The following is a 21,403-nucleotide window of genomic DNA, read 5'->3' on the forward strand; positions in this document are numbered from 1 at the left end:
GATTTGTAAATTTTAAAACAATCTTTTCATCATTTTATCGCCAAATTTGCCTCGGTTTTATCCCTATGGGCACCGATTAGTTTAGATTTGTCCAACGGCGATACAAGGAAACGTGGCAGCCTACTAAGAAGTAGTGCATGCATGCATGCACGATGGGTGTTGCTGTCATGCCACAATGAGACGTGGCTAAGTGAGAAGTTTCCAGCAACTTCAACCCAATTCAGGAAAGTGTTTTTAAATCCCATTTCTATTTCTAGCATAATCGGAGAACACAACAGAAATAAGTAGCTGTAACTGCTGACTTCAAACATTCTGGTCTTTGCTAAAATCACCAAGGAAAACAACAAACACAACAGTAGGAGAAAACATGGGACATGGCCAAGAACACAGGACCAGAGATGACGCTCAAGTTGAGATTCAGGTCTCTTTTATTCTACCATAATGTTTTCTTTCCACATTATTCTCATTCATCGCCTTCATATAATTAATAATTTGATTGGAGAAAATCAGGAAAAAGGGGAAATATTCTTCTTCTATAAGCCGAAAGTGAACAAGGAGGAAGTTCACAGTGTGGACGATGTGCAGCGGTTGTATATCGTATTGCGACCGGAGTCCGGTGAGAGAGCAGTCGAAGAGAAGCAAGACCCTCACTCTGGCAAGGAGGGTGCCAAATCAGAGTCAGATGAAGAACAACCTCATCGAAATGAAGGCGGGCAGGGCAGCCAGGTATGATGAAAAGAACATTATTTGCTTAAACATTGTTTGTCTACTTGAAAAACCTTATAATCAATTTGCAGAAAGTAAATATGGAGGAAGAGCCATTGTTACGGTTCATTGTTATGGGGAGGAAGAAACTACCAGATCCAAGCAAGAAGTCCCAATCTTTCTGGGGTTTTGTGGAGTTAGTGACTACAAAGATAGAAGATGTGAAAAATGCTCTAAAAGGAGGTATGGGTTTTGCTTATCACACTGAAAAGTTCACTGTCCATTATTTTTTACATATGCAACAAGGTCTGCAACCTGATGTTTTTTGCAGAGGAATACGATACATCATCGATAGGTCACCGACATGTTCCTCCGGCGAGAGCAGTGGGAGAAGGTGTTTACCGTATCCTGAGGCACAATCCTAATAACAAAATGCACACTCATCTGATATACAAACTTGAATTCCCACAGCCAAAAGAAGAAGAAGAAGAGAATGAGCCCCAAGAATCTCTCAACATCGAGCGAGAAGGCTCGTTCTTGATACAAATAAACAACCCATCAAAAGCTACCAATTCCGAGTTCAGGGGAGTCCGAAAAAAGCGCAAGGCAGTCTTCCCCGCTCACCTGCAAGGCCAGCTGGGGAAAAACAAGTACCATCCGGCTGATCCACCCGACCTTTTGAACTACGAAGGATGCGAGCTGTTACTTATTTCGGCATCCGATGATATCGATGAGGAACTGGGTTTGGAACTGGAGACCGAAGGGGAAGCAGACCCTTCTTGTTCGGATTTGGTGAGGACTTTTGGGGACACTGCATCAACTACTCCACTCTTCAAGGGAATTTGGGCTTGAATGGTGCAATAACTATGGCGTTTTGTTTTTGATGTCACTCATGTATCAAATGTTGCAGTTGGTACCTTTAAGGTAGTGCAAGGGCATAGAGTCCTTCGCTTTGTGCAGCAATAAATCTGTCCTTTTTGAGTAATTGTATTTTTTTATTAATATTAGGGTAAATTATATCATTGATCGCTCAACTATTTAATCTTTTTTAATTTTACTACCGTTTTTATTTTATTTTATTAATCAGACTACTAAACTATTTAACCATTAAACTATTTAATTGTTTTCAATCAAATTATTTTCGATCAAGTCATATTAACATTTAATTCATGTTAATATTTAATAGACTATATGACGTGACATTTTGATAGCATTTGGTAATTAAACATTTTGATACATTAATGTATAATTAAATATTTGATTTCTATTGTTTACATATTTTTCAATTTAGTCATATTTTTTCAATTTATTATGTGTCACCGTTTTGATTAAAAAATTAAGTTTATTTTAATTTATTTTCGTGTTGAAAGAAAATATTTGATTCATTTTGGTGTTATTAATTATATCTTTATTGGACACGATTTTTGTCTTTTCTGGAACGTTTTCAGTCATTTGGTCGTTATTTTTGTTTATCGTTATTTTTGTTATTATTTTTCTTAAGGTTAGATTTAACATCGTCACAACTGATTAAAATAATATTTTATTTGTTGTTATAATGATATTCCCTGTTTTGAACTCTCGAATTAGATTTGGATACGTGACTTGTCTTTGTGAATAGTATTTTCAATGTAGTTAAATTATAATTTACGATTTGTCGATGACCTTTCACATTTTTTTGCGTGGTTTGTTTATTGATACAGTTAAATTTATTCGTATCTACTTTTTATCTGAGTTTATATGTTTAAGTTTTTTTAACTTTTTCATTGTATGATCTTGTGATCAAGTGACTAATTTTTCTCATATTTAAGAAAATATCTTTATTATATATTTAATTTATAATTTTAATTGTAAATATTCGTTGTAATTTGAATATATTTTATTTTTAATATAATTAATAGATTCTATTAAAAAATCTTATAATATGAATATTTCATTTTACACTCAAATGTCAAATGAATCAATAAATTTTATATTTTATATCACTAATTCTAGAATTTAGAGAGACGACTTTTAAAATTGTGGTCACTCACCGGCGTCTTCTCTGTCAATACTCAAGTCGTATTTGCTAAAATTCTCCTTAAACTTGTATATTCAAAGTGGAAGATTTTGAGAGTCGGGGATGAAAGAGATAGAATTTGACTAATCGGAAAGAAAATTCTTCAACCCATTGCGGCTACCATGATCTTCCCAAATTCTTAATAATCTACTGATCGAAGGCTGTAGGCGATGACAACTCTCATGAATCCTCTTCAATGGCTTCTCATGTTACAGTTCATGTTCTTTCTTTCTCGCTTCTTCTTATCTGCAGACACCATAAGGCAACATCACTTCATCAAAGACAACGATGAAATGATGATCTCCAGTGGCAAGATTTTTGCACTAGGATTTTTCGGCCCCGAAAATTCCAGGAACCGATACGTTGGCATTGGGTATCATCAGATTCCGGACAAGGTAGTTGTTTGGGTGCCTAACAGAGACAACCCCATTACAGACAACTCGGGATTCTCATAATCGACAGTCTAGGAAATCTTGCCTTGTTCCATAGAAACCAAACACTTGCCGTCTGGTCTACTAACGTATCCATCATAGGCACTAGGAACACCATTGCTCAAATTTTAGATTCGGGAAATCTTGTCTTGCTTCAGAATGATACCAGAAAGGTTGTACTGTGGCAGAGTTTTTATCATCCTACAAATACTTGGCTTCCATCTATGAAACTGGGATTGAGTTTCAGAACTGGTCTGAACCGAATCATTACGTCTTAGAAGTCTCCGGATGATCCAGGATTGGGAAATTATTCCTTAAAGATGAACCCAAACGGGTCTCCCCAAATGTTTCTGTACAAGGGTTCGACACCATGGTGGCGGAGCGACCCTTGGACGGGGCAAAGATGGAGTGGTATACCGACCATGACGAATAAGTTCATACTTAATATGTATTTCGTCGACTCCGACGATGAAGTATTGTACTCATCATCTGTGAAAAATGCCTCACACATAGTAAGAAGAGTAACCAATGAGACTGGAATTATAGAAGGATTAATATGGAACCATGAAGACCAACGTTGGATTGCCTTTTATTCGCATCCAAATGAAAAATGTGATTTTTACGGTCATTGTGGACCTAATGCTTACTGTAATCCTTATCTCACAGATGATTTTGAGTGTACATGTTTCCCAGGATTCGAACCGAAATCACCAGAAGCATGGCTTATTAGAGATGGGGCTGGAGGATGCGTGAAGAAGCCTAGTATCTCAATGTGTGGAAATGGAGAAGGGTTTATCAAGTTTCGACATATGAAGGTCCCGGACACTTCGGCGGCACATGTAGACACGAGTATCGGATTGAAACAATGCAAGGAAAAGTACTTAAGAGATTGTTCATGCATGGCTTACGCCAGTGCATACTCTGAGACCAACAGAGGGGGTTGGCTGCTTGACATGGCACGGTGATTTGTTTGATGCGAGTGTAATAGGTTCCTATGAGCTTACAAGTTGTTAGTGATAGGTAGTTGTTTGAGTTTTCTGTTACAAGCAGTTATGCTTGTGTTTAAGCAGTTATGGTTCTGTTTCAGTTCAGTTGAGTAAGCTCATAGAGCTATAAATAAGTTGTATTGTAACGAGAGATGTATCTTCTTGTTTTCTTTCCTTAACAAGGTTTTGAGAACCTTTCTCTCTCTTTTATCATTTTCTGTTCATTAAGCTGTGTTAATGAACAGCGAGGACATTTACACGTACTGGACAAGATCTATACGTATTAGTGGATGCTAATGAGTTAGGTAAGTTCCCTGCATTCGATTCTATAATTTGCTACCTATATCTGCTTGCAAGTTGCAGTCATAACTAGTTTCGAAATTAATTGGTTTCTTCCATTTGCAATCATATCGAAATCTTGATAGCTCGGTACACAACGAAAGTTCTACTTCGAAAGAAGGGGGTGCTTGCCGTTATCATAGTTTCTTCTGCTGTAGTGTTTATCATACTCGTTGCCTTCTTTCATTGCTTTGGAAGAAGGCTAAGAAGCGGTAAGTACCACTTTTTTCTACTGCTTTTGTTTGTTAAACCTCTTATTTTATCATGTAGAGATTAACACTTAGCATAATCATGACTATTGTGTTTTAGTACCGACTGCAGCAAGAGCAAGAAACAGCAAAAAAATGTTTAGTTCTACCACATTTGAAGATCCTTTAGGTGTAAGGGAGATTAAGGAGAGCAGAAGAAATGGCGATCTACCATTCTTTGATTTCAGCACCATATCAGCTGCCACTAACAATTTTCTTCTGGTAACAAACTTGGACAAGGCGGATTCGGTCCTGTTTACAAGGTAGTTTGTCTTCACAACGATGCATATACATGCGGACGAGCAATGGAACTCCGATTACTCCATTCTGTTGTGTTTACAGGGTGTTCTGTTGAATGGAAATGAAGTAGCAGTGAGACGACTATCCAAGTACTCGGGTCTGGGACTTGAAGAGTTCAAGAATGAAACAGTGCTGATTGTAGAACTTCAGCACAGGAATCTGGTACGCTTGCTGGGATGTTGCATTGAAGGTGAAGAGAAGATGTTAATCTATGAATTTTTACCAAATAAAAGCTTAGACTCCATTTTTGGCACGAATTTCTTTCGCACATTCTATTAGAAACATCACTTTTGATGATCGAGTACTTCTTCCAAGTATTTTTCTTCCGAGTCCAGATGAATCAAAAAGATCATTGTTGGATTGGAAAAAGCGTTTAGAAATTATCTGTGGGATTGCACGAGGAATGCTGTATCTTCACCAGGATTCCAGGTCAAGAGTCATTCACAGAGATTTGAAAGCAAGCAATATACTACTAGATGCCACAATGAATCCCAAAATTTCAGATTTTGTCATGGCCAGAATATTTGGAGCAGAACAAATTGAGGCCAATACTAAACATGTAGTTGGAACATAGTAAGCATTCCTTCTAAAACGTTTGCTAAAGATTCCAAACAACTTCCTAACCATATCCTGTTTGGTCTACAAACATCTCCATGGCAGGTACTAGGAACACCATTGCTCAAATTCTAGACTTGGGAAATCTTGGTTTGCTTCAGAATGATACCGGGAAGGCTTTACTGTGGCAGAGTTTTGATTATCCTACGAATACCATGCTTTTGTTTATGAAACTCGGTTGAGATTCCGAACCGGTTTGAACCGAGTATATACGCCTTGGAAGTCATCAGACGATCCAGGATCTGGAAACTATTCCATAAGGATGAACCCCACCGAGTTTCCTCAAATGTTTGTGTACGAGGGTTCGGCTCCTTGGTGGCGAAGCGGGCCATGGACCGGACATAGATGGAGTGGTATACCTCAAAATAACGAACGTCTTGTTTAATGTTTCTTTAGTCAACACCGATGATGAAGTATCGTTCTCGTATAATGTGAAGAATGCCTCGATAAAATCAAGAACCGTAATGAATGAAACAGGAATCCTACAAGGGTTTGGATGGAACAATGAAGCACAACGTTGGATTGTTTCTTATTTGGTTCCAAAGGAACAGTGTGATTTCTACGGGCATTGTGGCCTAATTAGTTACTGCAACCCTGATATTCCAGATGTTTTCGAGTGTACATGTTTACCCGGATTTGAACCCAAATCGCCGGAAGCCTGGTTTATAAAAGATGGATTGGGAGGATGGATGAAGATCGGGAAACACGGTGTCTCGACATGTGGAAATGGAGAAGGGTTCGTCAAGGTGTCACATGGGAAGGTGCCGGACACTTTGGCAGCACTTGTAGAAATGAGTATAGGCTTGAAGCAATGCGAGAAAATGTGCTTGAGAAACTGTTCATGCATGGCCTATGCTAGTTTAAACTCTGAGATCGACAGAGGGACTGGGTGCATGACATGGCACAGAGATTTGCTCAATGCTAGGACATTTATCCTTGCGGGACAAGATCTATACTTGCGTGTCGATGCTAACGAGTTAGGTACATGCCATACATTCAATTCTACTGTGAACATATGGCTGGATAGAAAAATTAGTTCCACTGCTAATTTGTTTCTTCCATCGGCAATCATATCTCCATTTTTATAGCTGGTATGCAAAGAATGGTCTACTTCAAAAGAAGGGAGTGTTCGTGGTTACCATAGTTTCCTCTGCTCTAGTGTTTCTCATCCTTGTTGCCTCGTTGTGTTGCTTCGTACGAAGGCGGAGAAGAGGTACGTGCAACAGTTTTTGTCACTGTTTTCATTTGTTTAACTTCTCATGGACAGTGGACTCACATTTTGCAACTAAATTGGCTTAATCATCATATCATGTACTGAAAGCAGCAAGAACACGAAAAAGCAAAAATATCTTTGGTTTTGCCACATTCGAAGACTCTTTAGGTGGAAAGGATATTGATGAGGGCAGAAGAAATGGAGATTTGTCATTCTTTGATTTGAGCACCATAGCCGCTGCACTGATAATTTTTCTTCCGATAATAAACTCGGACAAGGCGAATTTGGCCCTGTTTACAAGGTCGTTTGTCTTCACAACTACGAGTAATGAAACTCCTATTACTGCATTCTTAAAGGGAAATTCCTGTGTGTTTGCAGGGCGTTCTGTTTAATGGAAAAGAAATAGCAGTGAAAAGACTATCAAAGCAATCAGGGCAGGGAGTTCAAGAATGAAATTGTGTTGATTGTAAAACTTCAGCACAGGAATCTCTTACGAATGCTGGGATGTTGCGTTGAGGGTGAAGAGATGTTAATCTATGAACCAAATAAAAGCTTAGACTCTATCATTTTCGGTACGACTTTCTATCACATATGCTTTCAGAAACATCACTTTTGAAGATTGAGTACTTACACTGAGTATTTTTCTTCGATTTCGAGTCCAGATAAATCGAAAAGATCACTGTTGGATTGGAAAAACCGTTTAGAAATTATATGTGGTATTGCTCGAGGATTGCTGTATCTTCACCAGGATTCCAGGTTAAGAGTCATTCACAGAGATTTGAAGGCAAGCCATTTACTCCTAGATGCCACAATGAATCCGAAAATTTCGGATTTTCGCATGGCCAGAATATTTGGAGGAGACCAAATTGAAGGCGATACAAAACATGAAGTTGGAACATAGTAAGCATTCCTTCTAAAAAGTCCGAACTTCTACTACAGGTTTTAAACAAATTACCTTTTCTTTTTGTTGTGTGATTTTAGTGGTTATATGTCGCCAGAGTATGCAATGCATGGTCATTTCTCGATGAAATCAGATGTTCATAGCTTCGGCGTACTAATGTTAGAGATCATCACTGGAAAAAGTAACCAATACGTTCTCGACAACCCGTTTTTGAATCTAGTTGGACACGTAAGTAATGACCTCTTCAAGAATTAAATAAAAGATTTCCATCAAATGGTAATTTTCAACTACTTTGTTTCAGATTTGGGAGTTATGGGAAGAAGGCAATGCCATGCAAGCAGTTGATTCGGTCTTAGGTGAGTCGTATCCTGCCGATGACATTTTGAAATGCATTCAAATTGGGCTAATGTGCCTTCAAGAACAAGCAACAGATCGACCAATGATGTCCGCAGTTGTTTCGATGTTGAGCAACGAAACAACTCTTTGGTTGCCAAAACATCCTGCATTCTTGGTGAAGAAAAACAAGATATCGAGTAGTGAAGGTAATAACTCTGTAAATGGTGTGACTATCTCTAAGATTCAAGCTCGCTAGATATATAATATATTTCTTCTTAGTGTCATGAACACAATGTAAGTTTCTGACAACAAATCAATCCCAACAAACCCATAAATTTATTCTTCCATGGAGATGGAAGATCCAAAACGATCGAAGCATATTTATAAAGCTGAATACTTGTCATAGTAAAAATATCAAGCTGTTCCCTTGAGCTTTTTCGCAATGCCGGCGAAGTACTTCCCCTGGTGGAAAGCTTGCTCCAGCTCTAGCTCAGATGGCTGTCTCGAGCCATCACCGGCATAAGTTCCAGCACCATAAGGGCTTCCACCTTTCACCTTCTCCAACTCGAACATACCAGCACCGAAAGTGTAGCCGATGGGCACAAAAATCATTCCATGGTGAGCAAGTTGAGTAATTGAAGTTAAGCTGCAAAATATTCCAGTTAATAGAAATGTACTAAAGTGCTATTAAATACTTTAAAACAATAATGTTATTGGTGCAAAAGCACTCACGGGGTAGTCTCTTGTCCACCTCCTTGGGAGCCAGTGCTGTAGAAAATTCCTGCAGGTTTGCCTGCAAGTGCTTGTGTTCTCCACAGACCTCCTGTTGCATCCATGAAGGCTTTAAATTGTGCAGCCATCATCCCGAATCTAGTGGGAAATCCGAAAAGGACACCATCGGCTTCGGTGAGCTCATCGGGTGTTATCAAAGGAGCATCAGTCTTTGGTGGTGCACCCATTTTGGCAAGTACTTCCTCCGGTAGCGTTTCCGGCACCTGTCGATAATACACTTATAGGATCATTTTCGTTGCTCATTCGGATTCCCCCTGCACTAATGTGTGACCATTGATATAAGAAGATAATCAAACCTGCCAGAGCTTGACTTCTACTCCCTCTACGGATGAAGCTCCTTTCTTAATCTCCTGTGCCAGCTTCTCAACATGTCCATACATGGAATAGTAACTGCAAAAAATAACCCAAAGTTGTATTCAAGTTCATGCCCCAAAAAACGCAACAAATGCATCAATGAGGTTCCTTGGAAAGGAAGCAAAACATGTCCAGACATATCTTTTTTGAAAGAAGGAAATGGTCCGTGACATATGACTACATGTTTATGGCGCATCCATATGATCTACATAATACACATAAAAACAATTTCTTCTAGATGGAAAGAAGGGGGGAAAAGTGATCTTGAAGAACTACTTTATAAGCTTGTCTGTATTCTGTACGCATTGGAAACCATGAAAACGAAAGCCACGTTGTGAAATTATATGCACATAGAAGTGGAGTACAACAAATAATGGATGAAGGGACCAAATGACTCAAAAAGAAAAGATCCCTACTATTACTTTATTCTGGTATTTTCTACTGTATTTTTCTACTGTTTCTTCTATGCCCGGTTCCTATTAAGAAATAAATGCTTTGACAGCAATAAATTTCACTGTTTTTAGTAGAGAAAAACCGATGAAGCTCCTTTTAACCGAGGAAAAAGAGAGAGATAAGAACAAAAGCATTAATGATTTTTTTAAAAATAAAACCAGTCACTAAATCAAACTGGAACCAAATAATGTGAATCTGTGAATCATATAAGAAAATGAATTAAGGGCTAAATGCATAAGAAGAAACAGAGAATGAGCAAAAGATTCAACCATGGCTAGTAAACAGAGCAACCCAAAAAAAAAAAGATAAGGAAGCTTACACAATGTAGACTTTGGTGGCCATTCTGTGACCTGGTTAACTTTGTTTGAATGTTTTGAAGGCAAAGGAAAGGGTTGTTAAAAATGCTGTGTTTTAAGCAGAGAGTGAGGACAGACAGAACAGAGGAATGGAACCCTTTATTTATAGTGAAGTTTAGAGAAGGCTTAATAAGAAAATAAGCGATTAAACTATACCCTTTTTCTTATAAATTGGTGTCTGAACTTTTTTTATTCATAAATATTATTATTTTAAGTATCTGACTGTAAAAGTTGTTAAAAAACACTCTTAAATAACACATGTAATATTACGATAATTTTGAATATTTAAAAAAAACAAAAAAGTATTATTATATTTTAAGAAAACTATAATTTCTATAAATTTAAAAAAAATTAAATCCTTAAAATCAACCCCTAAATCCTTAGGCGATATTATTTTAAAAATCCCATAAATTAAATTTTTGAACCGTATCCCTCATACCAAATTTGTTAAAAAAATACCTTACAAACTACACACGTAAAATTAACTCACGTCTTTAGAAACGCGAGTAAATGTCTCGCTTTATACAAGGCACAAGGTACACCCAACTTTGACACACTTTTCAAATAATGCAATTTAATATTAGTATTAATAATCTCGCGTTACACAGAACACAAGGTTACAGAGATATTGAAACATCCTGAGAAATTATCGAGAGTGATATTTAACATACCTCGAGTTTTCCAATACACGAGGTATGTATTCCTTTTTGAGTTAAATTTAATTATTTTATTTTTATTACATAATATATAATAAAATAACAAAAAACTAGATTGTTATAAATAGACAATACTAATTAAAATTCAATACCTATGCAAAATGTTACAAAACAAAATTGTTTCATGGTTCTAAAAACAAGAATCATAACAAATAGGGGTGAGCATTCGATCGAGTCGAGTAAAAATTTTTCGAGTTATTCGAGTTGACGAGTCGTATTTTACAACTTGAAATTTTTTCAAGTCGAGTCGAGTTTAAGTTATTTGAGTCAAGTTATTCAAGTTTCTATAATAATTTTATTATAATTATTTATAATATTATGAAAATGATTTGTTCTAAATTTTTTACTTTCTCTAACCATAATATATAAGTATAATATATATTATACTATTTTCACATTATAATGTTATTTAATATATCAAATACAATATAAAATTATGAAATATATTCATAATATTATATTTTAACGAATTATTTTAAGGGTAAAATATTGATAAAAATATAAAGGAGTCAATGAATTGATGGGAATATATTATTTGCAAACAATTGTAGTCAACAGACCAAATTGAATAAAATGCAAAGTTAAGGGACTAAATTAAAAAAAGAGTAAACCTTTAGTAAAAAATTAGAATTGAAGTTACATAGGTATTATATTGTGGTATATGAGCAGGTGGTTCAAATTTGGTAAAAAAAGACTTAAAATAAAGGATGAATTGAAGAAAGAAGGAGATTATGAAAAATTGAATGACTAAATTGAAAAATAAAAATTGAAAGTACATTTGTATTTTATTATGGTTTAGGAGTATGTGGTTCAAATTTGGTAAACTTAAAATGAAGGAGAAATTGAAGAAATAATGAAACTAGGGATTAAATCGTAAAATTGTCAAAATACTTAGTCAAATTTTTGGTTTTTCGAGAAACTTAAAATTTTAAAATTTCAACTCGAATCAAACTTAAAAAATGAATTGATAATTTGATTTGAGTCGAATAACTCGACTTAAATAACTCAAAATTTTAAAAAAAAATCGAGTCGAGTCGAGTGTTGCTCACTCCTAATAACAAGTACATAATTGTTATAGTCTTTTTGCCAAACTTGGTGGTATGAATTACGCAGACAGTTGGTAGGTGACAGGTGTCGTTTCACTTTCAAAATAATTTTGGCTTCTTAAAAATAAATAAATAAATAGAGAGAGAGAGAGTAGAGTAAGGGAGCAAGGTCGGTCCACAGGGACTCTGGTGTTTCTAATGAAGTGAACTTTCTGATTTAGAAAATGATGAGATAAGGTAGAGTTTTGAATGAGATTAAAAATTATTTTTTAAAAAATAAAAGATAAGAATTAAATAAAAGAAAATAATTAAATAAATAAATTTAAAGTGATTGAGATAAAGAAAAACTTATAGTGAAATTAGCTTCAGGCTTTAGCTTTTGCCTCAAATTCCTATTGATCCTCGAAATAAATTTTTGCTTGAGTATTCGTCGGTTACAGTCTATAGGGCCCAACCAATGTAACTTGTTTTTCTCTCTTATGAACTGATAGCCCAAAATCTATTTTTGGATATCAGTCCTTTAAGGAGACTAACTACGACTATCGTCGTTAGCACCAAACTGTTTTATAGATATGGAGAAACCCAACTCGAACTATGTCGCCTCAATAAGAATCGAGCCTGATCTCAATTTCCCTTAGCAGACCGCCGCTAAGTGTGTTCACAGGAAGTCGAACTTGCTACCAACTATTATTCTTCCCAACTATAAAGCAGAACAACTTCTGAATCTAAGCCGACTTTTTTATTAAAAAGTGTTTTGATATTAAAAAGAAATGTCGATTACCAATCTTATTCCTCCAGAAAATTGAGAAAATAACTCGAAACTATTTTAGTGTTTTTTAATCCTCATAATAGGGATTGAGTCGTCGCTTCAGCCCTTGGCTATGGAGTAATTAGCTAAGTATGACAATCATACTTATCGTCTTTGAAAATAAAAATAAAACAAAGAAACACTTTGAAAAAGAAAAGAAAAACTTTTATTAAAAACTATAGAAAGAATAATAATGATTTCTAAATATGTTTCTAGGCTTACTCTGAGAGGGTATTTATAGCCTTCAAAATCCTAAAAATAAGGAAATATATTTCCTAAAATAAAGAAATAATTCCTAATGAAAATAATTAAACTATTTAAACTAAAATACTAAAAACAAAGATAAGATAAAATATAATAATATTTAAATTAATATCCTAAAAATGAGTTTAACTTAAATTCGAATTACAAAAAAGTGCAGCTGATCCATTTGTCCTTCTAGAAGCATTGACTGATCCTTCTAGAAGACGTTGACTCATCGCCTCGTCAGATGTGTCATGCCCACTAATCAAGCCTTGATTCCAAAATAAAAAAAACTGCATAATTCTGTCCTTTTAGTACAATTTCCATAATCTAGTGTCCTGCACAGAAAATAAATCAAAACGAACAAATTAGCTAGAAAAACTAACAATTAAGGAGCAATTTAAAGTCAAAATAATAACTAAATAAAGCATATCAATAGGACAATTGTGGACTTTGATTTGTTATGGGAAAGCAATGTTGTGATGATGTCATGACATTTCCCCTAAAACGACATCATCTCTGTACGGATAAATTCTAAATTTATTTTCTTAGACTTTACAAGATCGAGAGCTCTTACGATTCAAAGTCCTTCATCCCTTAATTCTCCCCCAAAATAAATTAGAATAAGGCCATATACATATATGGCGTTAATATTATCTTGATCGGTTGTTGTCTTCAAACAATGTATATCGAACTCTGAATTTCTTCCACTAAAATAATTATATGTGCCTTCTCTATATAAAACTACGTGATTATTAGAAACAAGGCATCTTTCGTGAAACGTTTTATCATATTGATTCCACGGTATAACGTGAAAATTTTTCATTGAAACGTTATGAAAAATATAATTATAATCCAACACATCATGAAAACTCATGTAACTTAACTACATGTTGACGAAATCGAAGATAGAATTAGAAGCCACATGCACAAGAATTTTTTATAACACTTCTCTTAGGAATTTCAACAATATTAAAACATAATATTTTTCCATTTTTCTTTGAAATAGGTTTAGGAATACTTCCAAAATGGGCTCCTATTTATAATTGTCCTCACACTTGTCCCGAAGCGAGGAATCGATAGAACTCGCATTTCCCAAGACGCGAGGTACGTTGGAAAGGTGCGACACTTTAAATCGAATAATATCCAAAGTATCATAAAGGAACTCATGTTACACAAGACACGATGTATGTTGAATTTGAATCGAATAAAATATAATGTGAATAATTGATCTCGCTGTTTGCAAAACACGAGGACATAATTCGTAAAATAATGACATTATTATTTTTAAAATCCCATAAATTAATTTGTAAAATGACACTATTATTTTATAAACTTCCAAGCTAAAATGCCTTAATAGACTTGTTCGTTAAGTATTTTTGGGAAATTAAATAAAATATTTGTGAAATGTTTGACCTTAGAGGCGTAGTATTGCGACTTATCTTTTAATTGAAACTAATAAGAACACATATGAAAAATTGTAAGCGGGTACAAATTGCATTTAAAATGTTTTTAAAAGAAAAGAAATTGAAAACTAATGAAAATATTTTTGTAAATAACTTATAGTGCCTTAAACAACTCCAAAAATGATCTAAAGCTATGGATGTGTACATTTTAATTTTAGCACAAGGGACAAGTAGATTTTTTCTTCTATAATAAATGGGTACTAACACGTTAAAGAAACAAAAAGCAAAACTTCGTCTTAGACTTGTGCTCTTGGTACCATCGGTACAGAACATAAAGAAAAAAGCTCAAAAGAATTTCTCAAAAGGTGTTTGCTTGGACCTAATTAATGAAACAAGAAGTTTCTCGAGAGTCACAAGCGGAAATCTAGTTGCCACCAGAAGATGATGCTTTGTGCTCTTGGTACCATTGGTACAAAATACAAAGATAAAAGCTCAACAACATTTTGAGAAGTATGGAAGAACCTCGTGTTGCGCATGTTCATCTTGGACATGAAGAATAATATTATGATATATCTGATGTTTTCGAGGCACTTATGATGTCTATCTAAGCATAGAAAAGAAAATGTGCCACTGGAAGAGGATGCCTTTTTTAAACTAGTAGTTTTTCAAAAATGGATAAATCATTTATAAAGAAATAAGAAGGTTTCGAGGGGATGGTTAGGTTCGGTGGAACAAGAGGAATTTAAATAGGCAAGAAAGTTGAGCGTGCAGATACTTCTATTAGTGACCTGATCGTGAACTTGCACATTGCAAAACTCGATGTCCCTTTCATATCACTCATCAAATCAACTACTGTCACGTTAGGAATATATACAGAACTCACGTTATGTAAAACATGAGTTGCCTGCCACGTCACGTCAAGAATATTATTTTCTAACCCATATCCCTTCCATGTCATGTCAAGAATCTATTCTACTAAAAAAATAAGGCTTTTATTTAAATTCTTATTTCAAGCAACTGAATGTGAACAAGCAACCTGTACAGAACTGAAGTGAAGTGAAGGCAAAGACAAGGGAACTGATCAACAATTGTTTTAATGGTAAATTTATTTAACGCTTCTTGATTATTACATAGTTTGAAGTCATTACGATTTCATGCATATTTTTTCTTCTCTTTGCATTATCGTAGATATTTTCAATACATGTCGAGAAGAGAAAATGTTACTACTTTTTTATACTATGATGGTAAAATGATACGCGATGAATCTTTCGACATCGTCTTTTAGTCTGCACATTTTGTGACGATAATGTTGTCGAAGAAATTAACTTATAACAAGTTGATGAAATAAGTCAAGAACAATGTTCCACATGGTCATGGGAAAAAACTTCAACTATTAAAGTATCGATTATCGATGTCGTTAGAACCACTAACCTACTCAATATACAAAGTTGACGACAATGATGATGTGGACATGATGCTCGATTGCCATATTTATTATTTATTAGGAGGGTCATATATATGCAAATTTTTCATATGATAATAATGCTACTAGTGTCCAAAATTGGAGATGGGCAGATTTTGACTTCGATCATAATGTTCATAGTCCGATAACTATTTTATGTAAAGACTTCAACTTATTAAGTACATAAAGTTGAGGTAATGACTTGGGTGCATCATAGTCTTTGATGCTAAGGCATTGTTGTGTCGCTAGATTGGACTTTGACTTGAATCTACGATCAACACAACTTTCAATGTATAATCCATACAATAGTGGAGTGAGTGTATCATCTTCTCAGCATGAAATGAGGTTGCAAAAACATGAAGTGTTTAACCCATTCGATAATTTCTCGGCATCTATGGGGAGACATTCTTGTATTGGTGTTGTCGACTTTAATCTTGGTAGTATAGTTCGTGAACATTCTCGTGAGTGGTCTCGTGATCGATGCACAACTACTACTCCTGTTATCCTTGTAGTTGACGACACTAAAATATTTCAGCTTGAGGGGATATTTTCGAAGAATAATTGGTAAGGGAGACTAACGCAAATGGTGACAAGGTAGACCCCTTCAATGAAGAACTAGATGACTCTGACATATCAGAGGAAGGGAATAATGACGATATTCCACATGTTGCACCCCATATTTCTTATTATCAGCCAACATCCCACTTCACAACAGTTGATATGGAGACTTTTAATACTACAGAATTTTCGCAACTCCCACAGCTTGATCAATACAACCAACATGGTGATAGTGAGATCTATATTGGAATAATGTTCAGAACAAAAGAACTCGATGTGGCTGCCGTTAAGAACTATAATATACGTCGCTCAGTTACGTCGACTGTGAAAAATAGACTTAAACAAGTACATGACTGAATATGTCCACAACTACGAGGGATGTAATTGGAGGGTTCGTGTATCATGCTTGAAGAGGATTAACAACCTATAGAAGCTGACAAAATACGACCAACCTTATACATGCACCGCCAATAAGCTCAATCAGGATCATCCAAACTTATATGTTCACGTGCTTTGTGATACCTTCATACCACCGATCAAAGTAAATCCATGTATAACAATTTCCAATTGTATTGATGCAATTACATCCCAATACGACTACATAGTTAACTACCATAAAGCATGGTATGCTAGGTATCATGCTCAACAAAAAGTGTATGGCCAATGAGAAGAATCTTACAAAGAGTTGCGGCAATGGCTGAAATTGATAAAGAAACACATATCGGGAACAGTTGTGAAAATGGAAACTGTGTTAGCGTACGAAAATGATCTTGTTGTATAAGGTACGTGTCAATTTCACAAGATATTTTGGACACTTCCATAGTGTGTTAATGCATTCTACCACTGCAAGTCGATGGTTCAGATCGACGATACTTGGTTGTACGGAAGATACACATAAATATTGTTGTTGGCAGTTGCACAAGACGACAATAGGAAAAATATTCCCATCTCTTTCGCAATAGTCGAAAATGAAGATATAGACTCTTGGGAATTCTTCCTTAAGTATTTGCACAAATATGTTCTATCACATGTTTTTCATAAGCATTCTAGTGGGATATGTCTTATTTTTTACTAAGGCACAGGGATCAGATACGCAATCTAACATATGAGGTCGTCTTGGCAACCTCTCCATATTTATCACTGGTATTATTTGCGTCATATTTTTGTAAATTATTTTCAAAAGTTTAGAACGAAGATAAACATCTAATGGTGTTTCGAATGGGTATGACTTTCACTCTTTTGGGATTCATATATCTTTTCATTTATTATTTATAATTAATTGTTGCATTTTAAATGGGTAGGCCACTCGTACTCCGTACGCGAGGTTGAGGAGTCGTTTCAAGAATTTAGACATAGGAATCAAGAAGGCTACAACTACATTGCTAAAATCCCGAGAAATAAATGGCTTCCATTATTTGATAGGGGTAGACAATATGGTCACATGACAATAAACTTGGCTCAAGCGATCAAATTATCACTAAAGAGAGTGCATCATTTTTCTACTATTTCCATTGTCAAAGTGACATATTATTGATTGAAAACCTTGTTTAAAACCTTGGGAAGACAAGTAGTTGACTAGATTGCAGGTGACCATAAAAATCACCCAAACCTCCATACAAAATTACAAACTTTTCTGTAACACTCAAACGCGATGAATGCGACATTTGTCTCTTGTGAACAAAATAAATTTTGTGTTTTGGAATATTCGAGGACATTGGAAGGCATACAACACAACGCATATGTCATTAATCTACATGACAGACTCTACGACTACGAAGTATTTCAAACATTCAAATACCCATGTTCGCATGTCATTTTTGCTTGTTCTTCTGTACGGATTGACTACATGCAATTCATTGATCATGTATACTTACTTGAAACTATATTCAATGTGTATCAGTACGAGTTTCCTCCCATTGGAAACGAAAGGGATTCAGATAAAGGTGATGATGAACCTACAATATGGTTAGATTTTACTGTGATAAAGATTTGGTCAAACATCGAGAAAGAACCGAACAACCAAAGCTATGTAGTATTTCTAGGAATCCCAGATACTTGAAGAACAAATGTCTTAATCGATCATGCCCTCGTATCGATTAATTTGTTTTAAACGAAGACATTTTATGTTTTAAATATATCATCGAATTGAATATAATGTTAAAGTTTATTTAAATTATTAATAATTAAGTTTTCATTATTAATTTGTTTAAGTTATCCTTTAACAATATAATTTTACCCAACCCCGAACATATCTATCAAGCCATGTTAGCATCTTCTTCATATAAAAAACCAAGCTTTGGAACCATTTTGAACGTAATTTTTACTTGCTTACAATGTCTCGTATGTGTTAATATTACTCTAAATTGAAAGATAAGTTACAATACTACGCCTCTAATCTTATAAATTATGATTTTTTTAGATTAACTATCCGAAAAAACCCTCAAATATGTCTAACAAACCATTTTAACATTTTGTCATGCAAAAAACAAGCTTTGAAATCATTTCAACGCGATTTTTAACCCGCTTACAATATCTCGTATGTCTCGATATTGGCCTCAACTGAGAGATAAATTCCAATACTATGCATTTAATCTTATAAATTACGAAAATTTTGAGATTAAATACCTGAACATACTCCTCTAACATGCCTATAAGCACTAGCGATTTTGGCTTGGAGAACAAAATGCCTCACGTATTGCAAAACATGAGGTATGTTAAATACCATTTGCGATAACTTCTCGGGATGTTTCAATATCTCAGGAACATCCCGTTCTGTGTAACGCGAGGTAAATAATACCAACATTAAATTGCATTATATGAAAAGTGTGTCCACGTTGGACATACCTCGCACCTTGTACAAAGTGAGGCCTTTACTCGCGTTTCTTATGACATGAGTTAGTCCTACATGTGCAGTTTGGGGGGTATCTTTCTAACAAATTTGGTATGGGGTACTGTTAAAAAAATTAATTTATGAGGGTTTTTAAAATAATAACACCCAATCCTTAGGCCTAACACTACCCGCTCCATCACCGACCACGACCATCGATATCATGACCTCCTTTGACATCTCCTTTGTCAGTCGTCATAGCACATGTTGTCATGGTTTCCTTTGGTGACATGTAGGTGCCAAAATTTAGGTGTCGTCAAAGACTTGTAGATGTCGTGGGAGACGCATGAGAGGAGTTGGGTTTTGCGTTTTGGGTGTCGCGTCGACTTCTTCATGGTCGACTGACTATTCGTTTGATGGAGGTTTATTCGATGATGAACAACAGTGACAATCATGGGTTAGGGATTGAAATTAGGATTTTTAAAGTTTTTCAAAATTTTTAGGTTTTTTATTAAAAATATAATTTTTTTAAATTTTAAACAATTTTTTTTTAAATTATCGGAACATGACTTGTGTCACTTAACAAAATATTTTAACGACCGTTGTGGTTGACACACCTAAAGTGATAACATTTGTAATATGTTGAAAGTGTCTATACTTTTTTATAAAAAAGATTGATACTTTTTTTAATGTTATGTAATTTATGTTTCAATTTTTTAATAGTGTTTCATGTTTTCCACCTACAATATTAATTTAATAATTTCATTTGCACAAAAAATTATTTGATTGTTTTGATATTTTATAAAATAATTTAGAATTTAAATTTAACAATATTAACCAAAGATAATAATAAATATGTAATATATATGTTTATTGTTTTTAATTTAATGATAATATATAGCGTAACATAAAAAATAAATCATTAGATACATATAATTACTAAATTGATATCTTAAAACTCACTCAAAAGATAACCTTAAATTAATATTTTCCACAGTGAAATAAGTATGGACACTTTTATAAAAATGATAGATACTTTACAATATAAGCACTACCTATTACATTTTATAAACGCTACCTATTACATTATATAAGTGCTACCTATTACATCATATTTTTACCTATTATATTGAAAGTGTTCATACTTTTTATAAAAAGGATCGATACTTTTTTTTAAAGTTATGTAATTTATGTTTCAATTTTTTTAATAGTGTTTCATGTTTTCCACCTATAATATTAATTTAATAATTTCATTTGCACAAAAAATTATTTGATTGTTTTGATATTTTATAAAATAATATTTAGAATTTAAATTTAACAATATTAACCAAGATAATAATAATATGTAATATATGTTTATTGTTTTTAATTTACTAAATTAATATCTTAAAATCACTCAAAAAATAACCTTAAATTAATGTTTTCTACAGTGAAAAAAAATATGGACACTTTTATAAAAAGGATAGATACTTTACAATATAAGCACTACCTATTACATTATATAAGCGCTACCTATTACATCATATTTTTACCTATTATATTGAAAGTGTCCATACTTTTTATAAAAAGGATCGATACTTTTTTTAAAGTTATGTAATTTATGTTTCAATTTTTTTAATAGTGTTTCATGTTTTTCACCTACAATATTAATTTAATAATTTCATTTGCACAAAAAATTATTTGATTGTTTTGATATTTTATAAAATAATATTTAGAATTTAAAGTTAACAATATTAACCAAAGATAATAATAAATATGTAATATATATTTTTATTGTTTTTAATTTACTAAATTAATATCTTAAAACTCACTCAAAAGATAACCTTAAATTAATATTTTCCACAGTGAAAAAAGTATGGACACTTTAATAAAAAGGATAGATACTTTACAATATAAGCACTACCTATTACATTATATAAGCGCTACCTATTACATCATATTTTTACCTATTATATTGAAAGTGTCCATACTTTTTATAAAAAGGATCGATACTTTTTTAAAGTTATGTAATTTATGTTTCAATTTTTTTTAATAGTGTTTCATGTTTTCCACCTACAATATTAATTTAATAATTTCATTTGCACAAAAAATTATTTGATTGTTTTGATATTTTATAAAATAATATTTAGAATTTAAATTTAACAATATTGACCAAAGATAATAATAAATATGTAATATATATGTTTATTGTTTTTAATTTAATGATAATATATACCGTAACATAAAAAATAAATCATTAGATACATATAATT

At 33.9% G+C, this 21,403-nt stretch overlaps 2 protein-coding genes and 1 pseudogene across 2 annotated transcripts; 2 read left to right on the forward strand and 1 right to left on the reverse strand.

Annotated features, from left to right (window-relative positions):
• The first annotated feature begins 311 nt into the window (after positions 1-311).
• On the forward strand, positions 312-1,580 carry LOC120204240. The gene is made up of 4 exons (XM_039204357.1): positions 312-421; positions 511-726; positions 798-948; positions 1,037-1,580. Exons 1-4 carry the CDS (start codon positions 368-370, stop codon positions 1,555-1,557), a joined length of 942 nt encoding a protein of 313 aa, XP_039060288.1. The 5' UTR covers positions 312-367; the 3' UTR covers positions 1,558-1,580.
• A 1,369-nt stretch (positions 1,581-2,949) lies between these two features.
• On the forward strand, positions 2,950-8,447 carry LOC120204051 (annotated as a pseudogene).
• On the reverse strand, positions 8,391-10,178 carry LOC120204244 (probable NAD(P)H dehydrogenase (quinone) FQR1-like 1). The gene is made up of 4 exons (XM_039204360.1): positions 10,049-10,178; positions 9,219-9,312; positions 8,863-9,125; positions 8,391-8,776 (listed from the first exon to the last, which is right to left on the reverse strand). The coding sequence occupies exons 1-4, from the start codon at positions 10,069-10,071 to the stop codon at positions 8,545-8,547; spliced, it is 612 nt and encodes a 203-aa protein (XP_039060291.1). The 5' UTR covers positions 10,072-10,178; the 3' UTR covers positions 8,391-8,544.
• Between the last annotated feature and the right edge of the window lie 11,225 nt (positions 10,179-21,403).

Source organism: Hibiscus syriacus, unplaced genomic scaffold, assembly GCF_006381635.1.
Source record: "Hibiscus syriacus cultivar Baekdansim isolate YM2019G1 unplaced genomic scaffold, ASM638163v2 tig00010533_pilon, whole genome shotgun sequence".
NCBI classification, from domain to species: domain Eukaryota; kingdom Viridiplantae; phylum Streptophyta; class Magnoliopsida; order Malvales; family Malvaceae; genus Hibiscus; species Hibiscus syriacus.